General features: G+C 39.5%; 1 protein-coding gene across 11 annotated transcripts in view; it reads right to left on the bottom strand.

Annotated features, from left to right (window-relative positions):
- Window positions 1-19: 19 nt before the first annotated feature.
- Window positions 20-18,254, bottom strand: part of LOC144656601 (uncharacterized) — a 34,193-nt gene continuing 15,958 nt past the window's right edge. For 5 of the 11 annotated variants that reach the window (XM_078516837.1, XM_078516835.1, XM_078516838.1 and 2 more), the window contains exons 2-9: window positions 11,860-12,373; window positions 10,564-10,738; window positions 9,864-9,958; window positions 9,228-9,381; window positions 8,696-8,759; window positions 7,548-7,813; window positions 4,455-4,614; window positions 20-2,705 (exon numbers count right to left, since the gene is read on the bottom strand). In XM_078516837.1, the coding sequence (XP_078372963.1) occupies window positions 2,452-2,705; window positions 4,455-4,614; window positions 7,548-7,813; window positions 8,696-8,759; window positions 9,228-9,381; window positions 9,864-9,958; window positions 10,564-10,738; window positions 11,860-12,350 (1,659 nt within the window). In that variant the 5' untranslated portion in view covers window positions 12,351-12,373 and the 3' untranslated portion in view covers window positions 20-2,451. Of the gene's footprint in view, window positions 2,706-4,454; window positions 4,615-7,547; window positions 7,814-8,695; window positions 8,760-9,227; window positions 9,382-9,863; window positions 9,959-10,563; window positions 10,739-11,859; window positions 12,374-15,558; window positions 15,662-15,769; window positions 15,844-16,180; window positions 16,626-18,254 lie in introns of those variants that run through there. The other 6 variants (XM_078516831.1, XM_078516829.1, XM_078516830.1 and 3 more) reach the window with 3 other exon arrangements.

The following is an 18,254-nucleotide window of genomic DNA, read 5'->3' as shown; positions in this document are numbered from 1 at the left end:
ATTTTAATGTTCCTGTTTATGCCTTGAAAAACCGAGTTAACAAGAATTAGATCGGAATTAAAAAAGAGAATGAAACACATTTAATAAAATTAACAATGTGAGTTTATTTTTGAATAACTAAGATACAAGAATTCCATTTTTTAACTGTAACCATATCTTGCAAAATAAGGTGGTGCACATTTATTTACAAAGAAAATAGAAAAACCCTTCATATAAACAAACAAGTTTCTTACATTTCACTAAGATTGTTTTAGAAACGAGTCTTATTCGCTGCGCATGCGCGAAGGTGTTCAGTCGGGGCACAATACATTTCTTAGGCAAATATTCATCGAGTTTTCAATTTTTGTTATCCAATCAAAGAATCGTCCCGAGCACTCGAGTCTCCGAAAGTTGTCACGCCATCATGGTGTCACGCCATCATGATGCCTTCAGTTGCTTAGCAACTGCCACGCCAAATCTACGGGCTCAGTCCGGTACAAGAGACTGTCATCCGTCATAACTAGTACAGTCAACTCTCGTTATAGCGGACACGCTCGGGGCGTCGTTTAGTGTCCTTTATAGCGAGAGTCCCTAATAGCGGGAGTCATTTCCAGTCAAACCTCTCTTGCTGGGGATCTGGATTTTGTCCGTAATAGCGAGTGTCCGCAATAGCGGGGTGTCCGCAAGGCGAGAGTTGACTGTAATTGTTTCTCATCGTATTATAGCTTTCATGTAATGTTATATAAACGCAGCTAACTGTGTTGAACTAAACTATGTTATATAATTACAATTAATGTGGCATCTTTCTACTATATAAAAACAATGTTTTCATAAGAATACTTCTATCTGCCACTGCATGTAAACTCACCCTTAGAATCTAGCTCATGTAAAACATTATACACGATTTTACAATCGTAGAAAGTTTACTGATTAATTCCATTCGAGAACCAAAAGGACCCTCTGAAAATTTGTCAGGTGCACCCTTGACTCCTGACCCGACGTCCAACTTTCTATACTTTAGGTCACCACGTTACCCACGTTTTAACTAATAAGAGAGCGCTTTTTTGCTATTAAACAGTTTTCTTTTACTTTTTCTTACAAAAAAGTAAAAACTTGCTCATTACTTTCACTGAAACTATCTAGTATTTTTTACTTTACTCTTACCTTAAGCAAAAAGAAAAAACATATATAAACATCGTTCCGGTTTTAGTGGTCTCGAAGAGGCGTCACTATTTAGTCTAACGCCCAGCAGAGTTTTTAACTCCGTATCCGGAAAAGCTTTTGAACTTACGTTAACCTGGAGCCCAAAATATCAATTCTTTTTACAGAATGTCATATACTTCTGTTATTGTCTAGTCGGGAATTCAGTATTACATCAAGACAATATCTCCTTAGTTGATTATTTCTTTGTTCTTGCTACTGAAAGGATGACGAGGCATTAATATGGGCCCAGGGGGGTACTCCGGGATCCAAGTGACGGGGATGTGCGAAGAATTTTTTGGGGGTCAGATTTTCGATTCCGGGATTTTTTTGGGTAGGAGAATTTGGCAGGTATTTTTTTGGGTGACTTGATTTAAATAGGGGATTTTTTTGGGTATTAAAATCAAACTAAAGTGCCTTGGCGCGGCCTTGGCAATTTAGGGGTAATTTGACTAGGGATTTTTTTTGGGTAATGTCGGGAGACTTAGAGATTTTTTTGGGTCTTGAGTTTTGCCTCCATTCGATCATCCCCGTCACTTTGATCCCGGAGTACCCCCCCCCCCCCCCTGGGAATATGGGTCATGTAACAGCTCTCGCAAGGTCTCACATGAATGCCTTGCTACCCTTTGAGAGAACAATAGAATAAACAACAGGAACAATGCCCCTACATCCAAAACAAAAGCAACTGCTACACTAGAGGACCAGTAGAATTACAAGCTTACGAGGGCTTCTACACAACTGTTAATGTTGTAACGAGATTGCTATAAGGTAATAAACGTTTATTCGTTTGTCTCACGATAGAATCGCTTTGAGATGTTGATCGCGACGTTTCGACTGCAATACTGCTAGTCTTCATCAGGCGATGAGGTCGATTGTTTACGCGTCGCTATTTATGCACGTTGGTTCGCTGTGATTGGTGCATTTCGATCCTCATTATTATTCCGACTAACAGTGCATAAATAGCGACGCGTAAACAATCGACCTCATCGCCTGATGAAGACTAGCAGTATTGCAGTCGAAACGTCGCGATCAACATCTCAAAGCGATTCTATCGAGAGACAAACGAATAAACGTTCATTACCTATCTTACACCACGATGAACAATATTCACATCTTTAACGAGATTGATATTGTAAGTTGATTAATTTAAGTGTCCTTGGTCATCTCTAGCTGAAGACAGTAATATTCAGTCTTCAATCTTCATGAGGCTATTCTACCAGGTAACGATGCAAATGCTGATCAGTTCACAGAAAAAAAAGTTGACAGAAATTCTCACACAGCGACCATTTCTGTATTGCCATTAGTTTTCGCGGAAGTGCGACCGTTGACAGCTGGGTCATCTCGATCGACCATTTCTTTGTCGCGAAGTTTCTTCAGTCCTTCAATCCAACGGTCGTGGAACATTTGATATTCGGCGATCATGTTATCCAGGGAGGAGTGGTTGGAGTTGTCACACGGGTGGAGTTTCACTTCCTCGTCGCTGACCGAGTACGTACCTTTGGGAGCAAACTGCATTCGCTGGTTTCCTGTTAAGAGAGGCAAGTGTTTAACGCACATTAAATTTTGACATGAATTCTGTTTTTAAATGAACAGCAATTTTTTTTAAATAGTTTTGCTAAACGGGATAATTAACAACTATTCACCGAAATGAAGGTGCTCGGTAAATTCGCCGCTCGGTAAATATCCACCACTAGCCACTGACACTGAGGTGAATAGTTGTTTTAGTATATACTAAAACAGTGAGATAATATAGCATGAAAGAATGATTTTTGGCTAGTTTTTCCCCTTCAAAGATTGCAATTTTCTCGCGCGCGTTGCTCGGAGGCGAATAGTTAACAATTATTCGCCGAAGGCGAAGTGATTATTGTTGAATAATCCCCGAGACGAAGTCGAGGGGATTATTCAACAATAATCACTGAGCCTGAGGCAAATAATTGTTTTAGTATAATTTTTAGAGGTGATCATCAAGAACTTAAAAAATAACGATAGCAAACAAGAAAACAGCAAACACAAGTGTTAGCTTGCATACGGTGTATTAACCAGTTTTAAAATCATCGATTGCAATCAGAATTTATTTAGTTAAAGCAATAAAACGGAACAAATCAAACTCAATGAGAAAGATAGATGTCCGTTACCTTTGTATGATTGTGGATGACTTCTAAGCGAATGTGCGAATCCTCTAAAAATGAGTAACTCCGGTGAGAAGAGAACTAAATAATGTTTGCTCAATCGATCTGACTGAGTTTCTCATCGATCGCCAAAACCGTCGTGTTTACGATCATTTCTAATGCCTTGAGAACCATCTCTTGAAAATATTTTCGGTCCAAAAGTCTTGGTAGTTAATTTGAAAAATTCCCAATGTTTAAAATTTCCAGGACTTGGACTGGTTTCTTTCAAATCAAAGAAATTTTCATTCAGCAAAAGCGGCCATGTTTACTTCCCTGGATGTCAAAGGTGGCGTGGCTAAGTAACCAAGCCTTCAAAGATATAATCAGCTCGCGCGGGGTGAATATAGCCTCATAAGCCGAGCTTCTCGACCAATCAGAATGCTTCAATTCTTATAATCACCTCTGAAATTATACTAACAAAGGATATTCCGAGTTTAAGTAGCCAGTCAGCGCGCGCCAAAAGCGCTATCCACTGTTTTAGTATATACTACTTGTAAATATTCATCTTTATATTCAGGGCGGATAACACTATCCACTGGAAAAATTACTATCCAGCAACTGAGTAATAAATCACTTGACAGTGATTTACTCTAGGATAGCGTTATCCACCCTATAGTGAACAACCGAGACATAATGACCGTGTTCCCTAATTGAAGTATGGATCAGTCATTGTAAACATCAGTACTTGAAACTAAAACTTTTCCCAAAACAATTTGATATAATGAGCAATCAATTTGAGGAGAGAAACGTGTACCCACTTGCCTGCCGACGGATGATTATTAACTGGAAGTTGCATGATTGCATGACTATCAACTGGAAGTTGCAAGATTGATAAAAGGCCAATAAACCGCCTTAGCGAATTTTGAATAGCTGAAGTTTTCGAGTGTTTAAGCCTGGCAAGTGTTTAAGCCTGGCAAGCACAAGCACAAGCATATAAATGCAATGCACTTGTGCTTTTGCTTGAGTCGAAGCCGTTTTCACGGAGAAAAAAGACCTGTCATCCTTGCGCTTGTACTTGCGTCGCTAGTGAAAACCAGGCTTTACTTAGCCCTTCGTCGCAGCACGGTCATGGGGAGTTACGTTTTCTGAGTAGTCAGAGATACTCACTTATTTTCGGCCTGCGGTACAAAAATTCCCAAGCGATGCCAGCCACAAAGAAAGTAACTGCCACACCAAGGCCAACATACATGACGAGTTCAAATATATTTTCTTGATAAAATAATCCTTCTGCCGCTTTCAACTGTTGGTTTTCGTCATCTGTTGGATTCTAAAAAAATATAAGCAGACAGATATTAATTCCAAGCATCTTTCTAACTTGATCTTAAATAGCATACCGTGTTTGAAATAGCTAGCGTATACGTAGCTAGCGGGATTTGCGACCAAGTGCTTTGTTTACGGCGGAGTCGAGCTGCAAGGCCGAGAGGGAATTGGGGAGAACTCGAGTACTCGCGGCTGCGCCGCTCACGCACGCGGGCTTTACCCACGCTTTTTCTTACGTCGCACTTATCCTGCCAGCGACGCAGGCTATGTTTGGAACGGAACGATTCGGCCTCGACAACAGGTTATAAATCTGAAAACAAAAATAAATTCCAGTGGCGGATCTAAGGGTTTGTAATGGTGTGGTGGTGGGGGGGGGGGGGGGGGGGGGGAATCGAACAAAGTAAAGTTCAGTCTTTCATGCTCAAAGAAGTGCTGACGGAAGTGATTTTTTCAGGAATAAGGAAGGAGGACCCCAGGTACCCCCGACTTGTCCCCAGGGTCAGTGCCCTTTATAGCGGAGCTCCCAAGGCGCCGAAGGCGCCTTGTGCGGAGCCCCATAGGCAGGCAAATGGTATGAAAGAAGGAACACTATCGAAATGAGTTTTCATGGTCAACATGGATAGCGGCATGGTTCGCGGGCGCGTACGTACGGCGTACGGAGTCGCGCAACATGGCCGCCATGGTTTGATGGTAGAAATAGTGAAGCAAGAAGGCCGTATAAAGGCGGCCGTATAAAGGCGGCTTGTAAAATTTAAAGAGGTTTCAAAAGAAAAACAAGAAGCAATGAAACAAAATGTGGCTGAAAATTACGTGTAGAAAGTAATCGACCGCCAAAAAAGTGGCCATTGAGAGCTATAATCGATCGATGATTTTCGTGTCTATCTGTAAAGCCAGCATCGTACATGAAGGAGCATTCGAAAGCTAAATCGGGTTGATATAATAAACAAACCATTTTATTGCTACGGGGTAAAAAAAAAGAAAAAAAAAAGAAAAAAAAAACTCGACCCTCTGGGACTTGAACTCACGACCTTCCGATCCGCAGACTGGCACCTTTTTTTTTTTTTTTATTTCTGCTAAGACAGCTCTTTTGTGAGCTGTTTATTTACAATTTTAATACTTAACTAGATAGTTTTCAGAGCGAGTACATTAAGTTTGTATTCGTTATTGCTATTTCTACAGATTACTTACAGCAGTGTTTTTCGTTGTTTTACAGGTTGAACAGAAAGTCGCTTATTGGTAACCACTAAGGACTACTAAAGGAGATTCTTACTAAATGTAAAACAAGCTTATCAAACTAGTACGTTGTGTTATGATACACGAAAGGGAAAAGATACTGTGTTCCTTTCGCGTTGTGTAATTTAAAATCTTGAGCTATAATTTGTTTAATCATAGACTTAAAAATGCTGGATGGAAGAATGTTGCTATGATACGGTATTCACCGCGATTTTTATGGCATACCTTGCCATATGTAATAGAAGTTGATAAATGGATCTTTTCCTTGTGCTTATTTGATTTCTTAAGTTGAATTCCAAAGAGGATAATTTGGTCTGTCAAAGTATCGTTTTGTCTGGATGTCACTGATATAAGCCTTTACTGTTGACAGAGGCAGTACTGTTGGACACTGTAAGAACAGGTGGTCTATTGTTTCAGTTGCAGTGCAGTTGTGGCAAGTATCGTGTGGTAGACGTTTATTTTAAAGAGTGAGTAGGCCGTGAGGAGTACACGGTGGGCTATTTTCCAAGCAATGTCCCCGTACTTATTGGGGAGCAGGGGGCAGTATAATGACTTCCAAAAGGAAGCATTGAAGTTCGGAGTGGGGTGAAGGTTCCGTTTCCGTGCTGTAGGCCGTGGGCCTCCGTGTTTGAGTCTTTCGTAAGTATAAGGTAGAAGAGTCGTGTAGTGAGGTTAGCAAGTGGAGTCCGCGGGGTGTTAAGGATAAAAGTAACTGGGGTGGTGGCGCGGTGGAATGTACACTGTGTGGAGATTAGGCGGGACCACGCGTCAGGGAGGGCTGCTTGGATGGTCTGCAGTTCCCGTAAAACCTGTTCCGGTGGGGTGTCCGGGAGGAGTTCGCATATAGCGCGGGCAGGGAGTAAGCCGGGGATAGCGAGGTAACAGATGTCACGCACTTGCGTGACACCAGATGTAATCCAATGTCTGAACAAGAGCGTGTTGTCTAAACTGGTAATATTGGGGTTTAGGAATAGAGGTTCAGCCAAAATGTCGATGAGGGATGCGGGGAGTGGGTCCCGTGAAACATGGGGTTGGAGTTTTGTCCACGCTATTAATAGTTCCCTATGGAAAGCGGGGATTGACTGGTCGATATGATGGGGTTTGAAAGAGGTAGCTAAGGTTCGGGAACCCAGTGTGAACCCGGCTACACGTAAATAATGGGAGACGAAATATTTCCAACTTGAGATTCGGGGCTAAGTAAACGACGTAGTGTAGTGAGGCGTAAAGCCGTTATTTTCGTCCCATGCGATGTACGTTGAACCCACCCTCGTCGCGGGGTAGCGCGAGAATGTCACGGTTAACATTACCGATTGAGCTAATCCAACAGACTCCGTAATGCACGTTGAATATATCCTATATCAATGTAATAGATATTGTGGAGTCTACTAAACTGCTGCGAAACTATAACAGGATCGCGAAACTATTTTCTATTGCTAGAAAGCAGATAATTTACTGTACTCTAAAGTAATTTTTCGTGCCATGAGTAATGATTTTGCCCCGCTTTAAGATTATTATTTCTGTCGTACTGCTGACATTCGGTTTAACCGTGAGCTATTTAAATTTGTCTTGAACCTATAAACCGCCATAAACATTAGTACTTTGGCCGCTTATTCACTAGAATGAAAACATTGTAAGCTCCAGTGAAAATTAAATAAATGGGGAGCTCCGCTTTTAGGCTTGCCTAAATCTATATATTAAAGTTCTCACCTTCAGGGGGACCAGATTAGCAGCGATCATTTCAAATGTTTCTTGAGGATGGTTATGTAAGAACTGTCGAAGGCACGTTTCAAAACGCGACGAGTTCTTAGCAATCACCACTCCGTAGGTGATTTGATGATCGATGTATCTCTCAATTCTGATTGGTTCTTCTTGAATCAGGTTTAAGGAGTGCGTGATGACGTAGTTATCAACCAATGCTCCGTCAATTTCGTGCGCCAGGAGTGCTTTCGTCATTTTCATGACGTGTGGGAAGACTGGAAGAAGGGTAAATTGATAATTTAGTTACACAAAACGTTCCAACAATGCGTTTCTGGAGAACATATACAGTAAAATAAGATTTTTTCAGGCTTTTTCTCCAATCATAGGCAGCAGAGCATGGGGGGGGGGGGGGGCAGGGGGGCTGTAGACCCCCAAACGAAAATTGGGGGGGCTTAGCCCCCACGTTTTGGTGCCGAAAATTTCGCGATCGCAGCGTAAAATTAGTTTGTCGAGATATTCCGTCTCTTAATTGAGTTCAATCATCTTCGAAACTTTCTTGGATGTCTTGGGAAACCCTCGTTTATCTTCGGAACAGTTCGAAAAAACGATCGGAAACGTCCATATGGCCTTCGAATAACAATCGGACAATTTTCGGTCTAAAAACTGCTAAGGAAACAAAAGTTGCTCGAACGGAAAAAAGTTGCTTTAAATGTGAAAACCTGCTGAGTATTGTTGGAACAGTCTTAGCCCCCACGTTTCAAAACGCTCAGCCACCTGTGCCAATTGCTTAAATTAGTGCCTCACGGTAATGATCCTGCATTGCTTGTTTCACATTTGGATGAATCATCTCATGATCAATATATTGGTGTTTTAATTTTCCACGTCGGTTTAATGTTCTTTTTAGCTTATTACTCTACTGTCTGGCGTGCCTAAAACAGTACGAGATCAAAGCTTTCGTAAATGCTTCAGTCCCATACTCGAAGTATTAACTCCCCATGCTGATAACTTTAGTATTTCATGCCACTAGTTCCGAGAATTTGGTTATACATCACGAAATAGACCTCTAGTTGATTATTTTCTTTTTTTCTCGTTTCTTTTCTGCTTGGGAGTATTTTAATATTGTTAAGGGAAATTACACGTTGATCAGTGTTATGCACCTTTCATGTCAGCATTCATGGTAACACCCAGCTTGAACTCTTCACTTCCGTTCACTGCTCCGATCTGCAAGACAAGAATAAAAAGTTCTGAAAAAGGCATTAAAAGCGATAATCAGAAGAAATTGTGTTTGCCGTCTGAAAGACATTTATAACCTCGTTGATGTCAGCCACAGGTTACTACAGATAGTGATTCATTATGCATTGTGAAATAAGAAGTGGACGCCAGTAGATCCAATGAAAGATATATATCGGGGTATTTCATAGTTTAATTGTTCGGAAGCAGAAAGATCAAAGAGTGAGACAAGAAGATGGAGTGGCAAGGGTGGCCTAAGGAGACGCAATTTACACTACCTGGCCGGACGGGAAGAAAGAGCAGAACAAGGAGGAGATTGTGGTAGTGGTGGTTGGGGTGGAGGAGGAGGAGGAGGAGGAGGAGGGGAGGAGGAGGAGGAGGAGGAGGAGGAGGAGGAGGAGGAAAAGGAGTAGGATTTTGCAAGATCTGTCACCTTTAGGTTTTCGAGTGTTTCTTTACCTTCGAACCATGGATTTTGAACACCTGCAAAGTACTGGCAGATAGCGAGGCTGTGACGAGAGCTGTAAATATGGAGACGATGATAACACCAGTTATAATCCACAGAATACAAAACACGCGACCCAGAGCTGACTTAGGAGAGCGATCCCCATACCTGTAAATAAGAAAGATTGAGTACAAGTCTGTAAATCAATCAAACCAGAGGACGATCGGTCAGCCAGGCATTCATTCATTCATTCATTCAATAAACATACATCAAAAATAGTAGGTAAAAAAAAATGTTCAAGGAAAGAGCTTCAACTACAAGCACAATGAACATTATAATATTTAATTTTTACATTGACAAGAAGTATAAGAATCTAGTTTTGTTTTTCTTAAAAGCCTTTGTTGTAAACGGACCAATACCTCCCTTTGGAGAGTAAGGCGCAATAAAGATATACTATTACTATTACTATTCGTTCATTTATTCAATCATTCATTCATTCATTCAGTCAGTCAGACGGTCAGTCAGTCAATGGATTAATCAATAAGTCACTTACAAAATTAGTCAATCGATGATGCTAGGAATTACTTTGCCGAAGGTCTAGGAATAAAAACTATTCTTAACAAGAAATGACAAATTCTAAAAATACGAACCCCACTGTCGTCATGGTAACAAGAGCCCACCAGAAGCCTTCCCAGGATCCTCGTAGAAACGGTGGTGGGAATTCTCCAGGGTTGCTGGTGTGGTCCTGCCAACAGAAAAATAACTTTTTTGGTACAAAAATTAACTCACTGTTGTTTAAATACAAACTTTGTTTAATATAGGCTCACAAATGGTTTAGTGTTACCTTAAGTTTTTCAGGAGAACCCGCTTAGCAGACTTACATAATCTCGATTGCCCTCCTCATTTTGGAATAGGCCATTGAAAGCGTCTTAATAACGGTAGATGAAATCTTAACGTCTAATTGTCAAGCAACAGATCTGGAACTGTTAAACGTCAACCGTCTAATACCAAACTGAAGCCTAATACCAAACTATATTACAGCGCCCAACCGGTATCTGGGAGGCCATGGGTTTGACTCCCGTCCGGGAACTCAAATTTTTTTTCTTTGTTCCATGCTCGCGTCATTGTTAAACAATTTGCTTAATTATTTATCACCGAGCTTAAAATTTGCCATTTTTATTATTTACTATATTTCCTTTTTTTTTGTAAGTCACCTGTTAACTGTTAATACGAACCTCATACCAGAAACTATTTAAATCTGGATGCTGCTAAGGGTTCGAACGTTAGAAAAAAAAAAACATTTACAGAAACGTTTTACCATTTTTTTAATGTAAAGCAATGAAAACTTACCAGGAACCAAATGATAATCCCAGAGAGCGAAGCTGTTACAAGGATAAAAACCAGCATCGGCCAGGCGTTCGCGATGGTGGTAATCAGAATGTGAGTCTGAGTCTTGTCTGGTTGTTCATTGTGTACCAGAAGAATTACACGGGGCGCCTTTACAACACTAACAAATGCTCGGTCCCTGGTAAAGGAAGGATGCAAAAGTGGAAATAAATAAGTACTGAAAGTGTAATTAAACGAGATGCGACGATCGAGACTCGATTACAGCAAACCTTGGGGCTAGTCTCCCTCGCAGTCTTTTTCGGAATTTCACGCAACGTTGCGTTACATTTCAAAACTAAGAAAGCTACCCAGGAGACTATCTTTGAGCATAATTAGCCGTAACGCTCGGCATTTAAAGAGACACTGTCACCAATTTCACTTCAATAACTCAAGAGCCTAAAAACATATGGAAACAACGAATAGTGCTCCAGTTCTGTTAAAAATCACCATGAAAGTGTACTAGAGCGATAAACAAGTGATATTATTGTGATGCAAGTTTTGTCCTTGTGGCATGTAAAAACACCTAAAAATTATCATGGCTCCCTTCTTCCTTCAACAACTATTTACTTTATATCTCCATCTTGATGTACTAGGTGCATTACATATATGAGAAGACCTTTTCGCCAATTTTAGTGTTTTTACCGAAAAGCACTAAAATCCCCGTGCGTGATAGTGTCCCTTTAAAGATGTGATCGTTATAGGAAGGTTTTAAGTGATTTTGGATAAGCGCACTGACTGAGAAAAATAATGGCCTTAAAAAATATGTATCACTTTATTAAAGTGTCAATGTATTAAGCACTGCTGTGCTAATTGCGGACACTGTAAATCTGACGAAACAAATTTTATAAATCAGAAACTTGCTAAAATTCCCGACTGGCAGGAGGCTAACCAATTGGCTATCTACAAAGCGTAGAGGAGTTGAATGTGGGACCACCCAGGACGAATCCATCTAGTGGCAGGGAGGAGGATTTGAACCCGGGCCTCCAGATTACAAGTCCAGTGCCCTAACCACTAGGCCATGCTGTCTCCTTGGTTTTATTTTTAAAAAGGTGCGTCTCAGTGAACGTTGGACTTCTTTTGAAAAAAGAAATAACAAATTAGGCCATTTAAAGAACGTTCCCTAAGCTCACGGCTTCATAATTTCTTGGTCTATATCAGAGAGGAAATCCGGATGAAGATCGAAACTTTCACAGAACGTTTATATTTTTGAGAATTAAGAAGTATTTTTTTTTTTACGCAACATGAATGTCACGGCTTTACCTGAACGAATCTGATGACGAGTCGTAGCCATAGAGAGGAAACGTCAAATCGAAGGTGTCTTCTTCAATATGTTTCTCCGCGTTCCGTACAGATTTCAACAACTTTCCAAACGAAACTTCGGTATCTTTATGGCAACAGCTTGACACAACAGCATTCAAAATTCCTGGAAACATTCCGTCCACAGTTAAACCTGGGACTCCCTTGTACTTGGTTTGAATGACTGTCGTGTAAGGGGAGTACTGGTGCCAAGCGATGGAAATTGGCAATCCATTTTCACAGCGGTAATCCAAGGAATAGTTTTTCGACAGGTCCGAGTAGTACTGCAGCTTTTTACCAAACCTCATCTTTGAGCTGTCTAGTGCCAGGGCAGTATATGGAATGTGAAACGAAGCCTCGGAGTGGTTTCTCTTCGACCAGTATGGAAGAAATATGGCATCAGTATCAGAAGCGAACTGGCAGAGAGTGAAAACGAGAAATAACAGGGAATGCATGGTTCCAATTCCTCTGCAACAGTCTAAAAATAAAAGAAGAAATAAAAGACTTCTTGCAATCGATGTTTTAATGATAAACAATTTGATTAAATAAACGGCCCGCAAAGCATGCAGAGGCAATGACGGATAACAACCCAGTGCTCTTCGGTTTGATTCATAGTAAGGGTGATCACGCATTAGTTTACATCGTATCGCCTGCCTGCAAAAGGCGACGAATGACGTCATCGCCTAAAAACGGTAATATCGACCTCTATTACGTTTTGAATTGTTGGGGGAGGGAGAGGGCAGGTGGTAATGTATTGGACTCGGAAATCTATTGGCAAAGCATTTTCCCAGTCGATTTTTATATTTTGGAGACTTTGAAGTTCTCATATCATACAATACAATACAGTACAATGCAATTTTATTGTCCATACGTGGGACGAGGTCTCCCTCAATGTCCGAGCCAGAGGCTCATGTATAAAACGTAGGACTAAAATTAAAATACACTTAAGTATATGCTATTATAAATATAAAAAATTTATCCCACCCATTAAAAATAGAATGAAAAACAAGAACAAAACTAATACCACCCCCTCTCCTTACCCCATACTATATAATTATTTAAATCAATGGATCAAGTGATAAAAAATATACATATGCAAAAACGCACAAGGATAAAAAGATAAAAATACATCAAAGAGTTAAAATATAAGTAGATCTAAGATAAACAATAGCTACATTTACAGCTTGTCTTAAAATTATCAAAATTAAAAGTGTTCAACCTCATATGAAGAAGTAAATCAAAGGACTGACTGATCATCACAATTTAAATGTTATACGTTGTGTTGTAAGGCAACATTTGTACAAGTGAGGGATTAATTTGGCAGTTTTCTTTCTCGCGAGGCAATTTCTTTTGGCACCAAATTCTGACCTTTTGCGATTAACAGGAATACGGTTTGACTATTATTTAACTTCTAGTGACTGTCAGTACATGCTTACTTTAAACTTTATCCCCGAAAAAGTGACGAAAGAGGAAAGATTATTTGAATGAAAGCGCGGTCAGAGACTGTAGGGAAGCATGACTGACGATATCCCGGATGAGAAGCAAAAAATGGATAGATCATTATTTTGACCTACTGACAACTAACAAATGTTTCGAAATTGTTAATCGTGTCGCTTAATGACAAATGATGAATGGCCAAATTATTAACTAACAACAAACAAAAGACTCAATTTATTTTACCGACAGATGTCGTTTGCATACCCGCCAGTCCTGAATAAAGACCGACTGATTGATTAGCAAGTACACGCCTTTAACATTCAATAGGGATGTATAAATATGTGCAAATATGAAATGAAATTTTAAAACTGTTCACCATCTTTTGAGAATTCAAATTGGGGTCATATGAAACGAACAAGCATTCACCGTTCATTTAGAAAACACGTACAGTAAAGTGGCGGGACGACCTTTGGAGGGTGAAAATGATTAAAACGTTGGCTTTCCTTATAAAAGCACGATCATGCTCGATTAGTTTTTAAGCAGGGGTTACAAAAGGATGGGGGCATTGGGAGTGCTAAGCACCGCAATACCGGGAAAAAAGTTCGGAAAATGCCATACCATAGTTAGCAATGCCATAGTTAGCCTGCATATAACTAGTGGTTTCGTGGCGAGACAAAATCGGGGCAAAAACGAAAGACAGACCATAAAAACAATGAGACGACTTTTACTGACTGGTTGTTAAAACAATCTAATTGTAGATAAACTTGTCGAACTTCTTGCTTTCATATACTATCTCATTACTTATTAACTCGTATGACAGAATAAGGCTGTTTCATCTTATTTCCGAAACGACCAGAAACCCGAAAATGGTAGGAAAAACGTTTAAGATAAGCTTTTGAGTACATTACCTATTGTCGACCAAAAAGCTTAGAAAACGCATTCCACAGGTTTGGAGATTACCGCAATACCGCAGTTCAAGATTAAGATTACCGAAATAGCGCATAGAACATTGGCCAATAATCCGCAAACCCCAATCCCCCTTCCAAGAGTTACCCAGCCACGTTACTTAAATGTACATCTAGAAACACTTTTTTATTGTTGTTCCCATGCATTATAAACTCAGATTAATTGTACAAAGTTTGGCATAGCAAAGGTTTATAAAAAAGCTAACTTGATTATATTACCAAAAAACCCGAAAAGAAAAGCTTAAATGAAGCATAACCGCTTGAAATAAAAAAAAAAACACCTGAATTAAACAGATTCAAACTCTTTCAATTCTGTAGCTTATTTTGACGCCGCAAATACCAATAAAAAAGCTAATACAAAAGAAATTCCAAAGTTGAATGTTTCTTTGCAAGTAAACGTCTTTAATTGTGGCAATTGAGGGTAGAATATAAGGATAGCTCTTTCACATTTAAAGTAGTCTCATTTCAACGTCAAGAGATTCATAGCCACCGAGAAAAAGACGTTTTTTTAACGACAGAGCTAACCGGCGCATTAATGTAAGCGAATTCCGTGCCTTTTTTTCTTCTATACTTTTTAAATTATTTATTGCTCTATTTTTACCGTAACAATAGAATGTACTTAGCACTCTGAATTTGCTCAAGGCGAGTATTGTCCATAATCACCCTGAATCTTTAACACAATTTTGCTGCCGATTGTATTGTCATTCAAATATGGAAATACTACAATAAACTCGACAGTTTTGTTATTCAAATATCCGCTGAGTTGTGTACCCAAATAACGCACGGAAAAAGTTACAGAAAGAATTGTTCATGTTCTGTTAAATGCGAAATTTATTTGAAAGTACTCATCGATTCTTTAGATATCAGTTTTGTTTACAGATTGAAGTTTAAATGGAACTGGTTCGAAAACAAAGGAGAAGCTGTTTTGTATTGTTCTGTGCACCGCAGTGCTGTTTAGCTCTTTATTAACTGATGGTTGATTAGCGGTTTCCAGATCTGTTTTGAAATGCATGGTCGTAAAGGCACTAGAAAACACACAGTCATGAAACGTAGAAAGTGTACATGTATTTGTACAAGAATATCAATCAGAAATTGCGTATTTGTACTAACTTTTGCAACTTGCGGCTACCGGTAGGCCAATGACGAAATTGTGACTTCGATACTTGAAATTAAACGGCAGAAATCAAACTTGTTTGGACGCAAAACAATTTAAACTTTTGTACCGGTACAAATACACCAAGCTGTGAGACATAAAACAAACCTAGTAATGGGCAAGTGAAACAGTGTGAGTTGCAGTTATCACCGCTACTTCAGGCTCTCTTCCCGCCGCCGAGAATAAAATAATTGGGCGTCCACAAACAGACCTGAAATGTACAAGAAACATGAAAGAAATAAACACTTGGAGTCAAAATACAATTAATATTGACTGCATGCAAAGTCTTCTCAACAGAACATACGTATTATCAAGCTACCTGCAAGATGGATGGTTTTCAGGAGGCGCAGAGCTCGGCTCTTACCTACACAAAGCTTTTGGCAAACACCAAACTGTGCACTTTATTAAATATTTTGATAAACTGCTGCTATATTGGCGTACAAAATATACCTCCCATTGAGCCACATAATGCACCTAGAACTGAGCTTGTTTATGCTTAAGCCTCTTATGTCGGAAATGAGTGAAAATTAAAGTAAGATTCAGCTTTGATAAACCATAAAGTTTTGATTTTCGATTGAGCAAATATTTTATGCCACACTCAAACAGCTTTTATGAAAATATCTTTACAGGAAAGTAGCTCATTGTTTTCAACAAGCTTATTGTACTTTTTCTCTTTTTGTTTTTGTACCTTAAATCTAAAATTAATTGTAAAAACAAACCAAGCCCATACCTTAGTACTGCGTTTTTGTTGGAGAGAACGAAAACTTAAGCCGTCAGGTTGCGTTCACGAAAACAGACATTCCATAATGTGTTTTAACTATTTTAATCCCTTTGGACTCGCCACAAAGGTAAGACCTAATTAATAATGTACCCGTCTTAGGGCATTGTAAACACAATACATCACACACTTTTTCTATTGTAACCGCACACTTTGAAGCCTTTAGCGTAGGTCATGCTTACTGTAAAAAAAAGCTAGAAAACGGAGATTGAAAGGAAATTATGGAAGCTTCTGGCGACGAGTGCCGAACTAAAAACAGCTGTTACTTATGCGTTGATTTCTAAGTTTGGTTTCTTTATGTATTTAAATAGTTTAAGTAAACATTGTATCTTCAAAAACATTAAACAATATAGAGAGTGGGATTAAAACTCAGACTTGAAGTCTCGTAGTTGTGTTGTCTCGAGCAGAAATAACTTGTGATCAGCTAATGGCTTTACATCAAGTTGTTTTCAACAATATTATCTACGGGTCATCTCCCATATTGTTTTCTTTTACACACATGTTCACACATTACTTGCAGATTTTTTTAGGTTGAACTTTCGTGCCCAATCTACTTACAAAAACATTATCATAATAACCCTTTTGTCTCGTTTTTTAATTAGATTTTCAAAATGTTTTCAATTCTCGTTGCAAGCTCTAAAATATATATATTAAAATCTGTTCTAGTGCTTAGGATTTGGACCAAAAATGAGAAAAGTACATGTGTCCAGTTTGTGTCATGTTCGTAGCCAGGAGTCCGGCTGAGATTTTTAACACAAGAACAAATTTAAAACATGTTTGCATAATTATAAGACATTTTTATGATAAAAACTACTTATCGTACGGCTTATTAAAAGAAATTAGTAAATACAATAAGTGAATAATACCGTTTGTCGTATTTACTCGAATATAAGCGCCCCGGAAAGCTTATTACAAATTTCTTTACAACAAAGGAGAGGTGGTTAATTAAAAGAAGATGCAGAATTTGTTTTTCTCTAAGACTTATAATATTTAGCTCTAAAATCACGAATTTCCTACACTACGAGCAGTCCCTCGAGCGTAAAGCGAAAATATAGAGCGCGACTGGGAAACTAAAAGGCCGCGAAAAAATTGGGGGACTTTCACAAGCGCTTAATTTTGCTTTACGCTAGACGAACTAAGAAAAAGGAGGGACTGCTCCTGATCTACGAATTTCCAATAAATTAGCCAAGATTAACCAAAAGGGTTCGACTGAAGCTAAAAAATTATGTGCACGAAAGGCGCGCTACCCTTACCTAAATAAGCTTAGGTAAGTATATAAGGACTAGTTGACACAACAGATTTATCGAAGAGCGAATTTTCATTTTTGGATGTACACAGATGGAAAACAGAGGTTGACGTTATCTTTACTGATTTCCGCTCAGCTATCTCTAACTCTCAAAAAAAATTGTTGGAGATAGCAAATGTTAAAAGTCAAATACCATAATTTTATGATAACTGACCGATCCAGTGTGTAGTTAATATATCGGTGCTCGCTCGAAGTGGGATTCGGTGCAAAATAAAAATGAGCCCGGCCCGAGAGGACACCCAAGGGAGCTGTGTTTTGGCTCAAGTTATCGAGAGGTTTTAGATAATTAGCCGAGTCAGAGGCACGAGAGAGTTAGAGGTCTTAAAGACACGGCAAACTACGATCGAAAGTAAGCAAATAAAATCCAGAAAATTTAATTTCATTCGAGTGTTTGACGGGAAGGCTAGGCTGCTCAGCCGACCTAAACGATCAGCGTGACGTTCGCACGACCTCGGTAAAGACAGTAAAGGAAATTGTAGTCAAGTATGCAGGAAAATCCAGGAATTTTTTTTAATGGCGACATCATTCCACGCAACAACAGGATCCCTCGAGTTGTAGGGTCATCTCTGGAGAAATAGCGAGCCTTCTGCTGAAGACCGGCATGAGGAAAATTCTGCATGGAGAAGACCCGGGGGGGGGGGGACTCCCATATGAAGTGACGGGGATGCTCGTCGTCTCGCTTAGGGGTGTATTTCGGACTTTTGGTCTCGCTTAGGGTGT

Source organism: Oculina patagonica, chromosome 6, assembly GCF_052425735.1.
Source record: "Oculina patagonica isolate OP01 chromosome 6, crgOcupat, whole genome shotgun sequence".
NCBI lineage: Eukaryota > Metazoa > Cnidaria > Anthozoa > Scleractinia > Oculinidae > Oculina > Oculina patagonica.
The sequence above is the reverse complement of the archived record's forward strand: the minus strand, read 5'-3'. Positions and strand labels throughout refer to the sequence as shown.